The sequence below is a fragment of the Pyricularia pennisetigena genome (assembly GCF_004337985.1).
Source record: "Pyricularia pennisetigena strain Br36 chromosome Unknown Pyricularia_pennisetigena_Br36_Scf_40, whole genome shotgun sequence".
Classification (NCBI taxonomy): Eukaryota; Fungi; Ascomycota; class Sordariomycetes; order Magnaporthales; family Pyriculariaceae; genus Pyricularia; species Pyricularia pennisetigena.
This window is the reverse complement of record NW_021940952.1, coordinates 4872-6183: the sequence shown is the minus strand read 5'-3', so window position 1 is coordinate 6183 and position 1312 is coordinate 4872. Positions and strand designations below refer to the sequence as shown.

Here is a 1312-nt window from a genome sequence, read left to right as displayed (position 1 = left end):
ACTTGACATATGCGCGAATCAGCACTTACAGTGCCAGTATCTGCGCTACGCCATCCGACTGGCATATGCTAACTCGTAGAGGAGATTCTTGAATCATCAATCAAGAAAACTGCGTCATAAATCCGGAGGCGATGAGGCAAAGTTCTACAGTTTCATTTTCTCTAAATGGTCTAGTATAAAAACAGCTGCACAGCCTCACGAACGTGACAAAGGGGCGACGGATCCTGAATAAAACCGGCAATCCCAACGTTGAGCTAAAAAAGAAAACAAAATAAAAAAATGGCTCGTTTCCTTGTGCTGTTCGGCACTAGGTGTACATGTATGCCGAGTAGCCCGCTGGCGGAGGACAGGGAAAAGGCGAGAATGAAAAGTCGAGAATGAAAACATGAGAATGAAAAGACTAGGGAATGACACCCTCAAAGATGACTGGCCACTGCTATTTCGATTACCCAATATCTTATAACCCCATACAGTTGTCTTGGTTTGCTCTGGAGAATGTGTTGTAGCAAAACCAAACATCGCGCGTGATGCCTCCTTGGCCGCCAAAGACATCGGCTAACTGATTCCAAGACAATAGTTGAGATGCCGCGGTTTGGCTGTAAACCAGCTCATATCATTTTGTTCGGCGACTGCCCCGTGCTTTTTGAGTTTGTAGTGACACAGACGGGGATACCGAGAGATTTTTAAAATTTGCCCGGCTGCGACCATTCCTGGAAGCCGTGAAAGGTTTGCTCTGATTGGGTTGATGGGCATGGGAAAGTCCCATATCCCCACTGTTGGTGTGTGTGAGTGTGTGAGTGTGTATGATTGAGTATGTGTGTGCCTTTGTCTTTTTAGACGACAAATTTGACCTGGGAAGCAAAAGAAGGAAGAAAAAGAACACGCTCAAACGTCAGATCAACTTTCATCATGCACGCTTGAACAACATATGCAGCCGAGAAAAGAAAAAAAAAAGAGAACTCTATGATTGTCGAGAGATAGGGCATATGAAAAAGAAAAGAAACCAAGAGGACCTATTATCCCAAGGTTCGACAGAAGAACGACAATGAATTCTCATCCGCCCGAGTACTACGCCGAGGACCGGGGTGCAAAGCTCATCGCCATCGCCTGCACCTTTACCGTCGTCACCACGGTGGCTGTTGCGCTGCAGTTTTATGCAAAACGTTATTCTGCTCCTCGATTCGACACGTACGACTTTTTTCTCATTGGCGGCTACGTGCTGAACCTGGTTGCGTGCGCCATGGCTATTGGTCAGTAACCAAAAAAAAAAAAAGAAAAACACAAACAGTACAAAAGATATATACATATAAGA

The 1312-nt window shown here is 45.3% G+C and overlaps 1 protein-coding gene across 1 annotated transcript; it reads left to right on the top strand.

Moving 5' to 3' along the window:
• Window positions 1-1045: 1045 nt before the first annotated feature.
• PpBr36_11473 (uncharacterized protein) lies at window positions 1046-1310 on the top strand (the record flags this gene model as incomplete). The annotated part of the gene is made up of 2 exons (XM_029898573.1): window positions 1046-1250; window positions 1297-1310. 2 exons carry the CDS (start codon window positions 1046-1048, stop codon window positions 1308-1310), a joined length of 219 nt encoding a protein of 72 aa, XP_029743107.1.
• Between the last annotated feature and the right edge of the window lie 2 nt (window positions 1311-1312).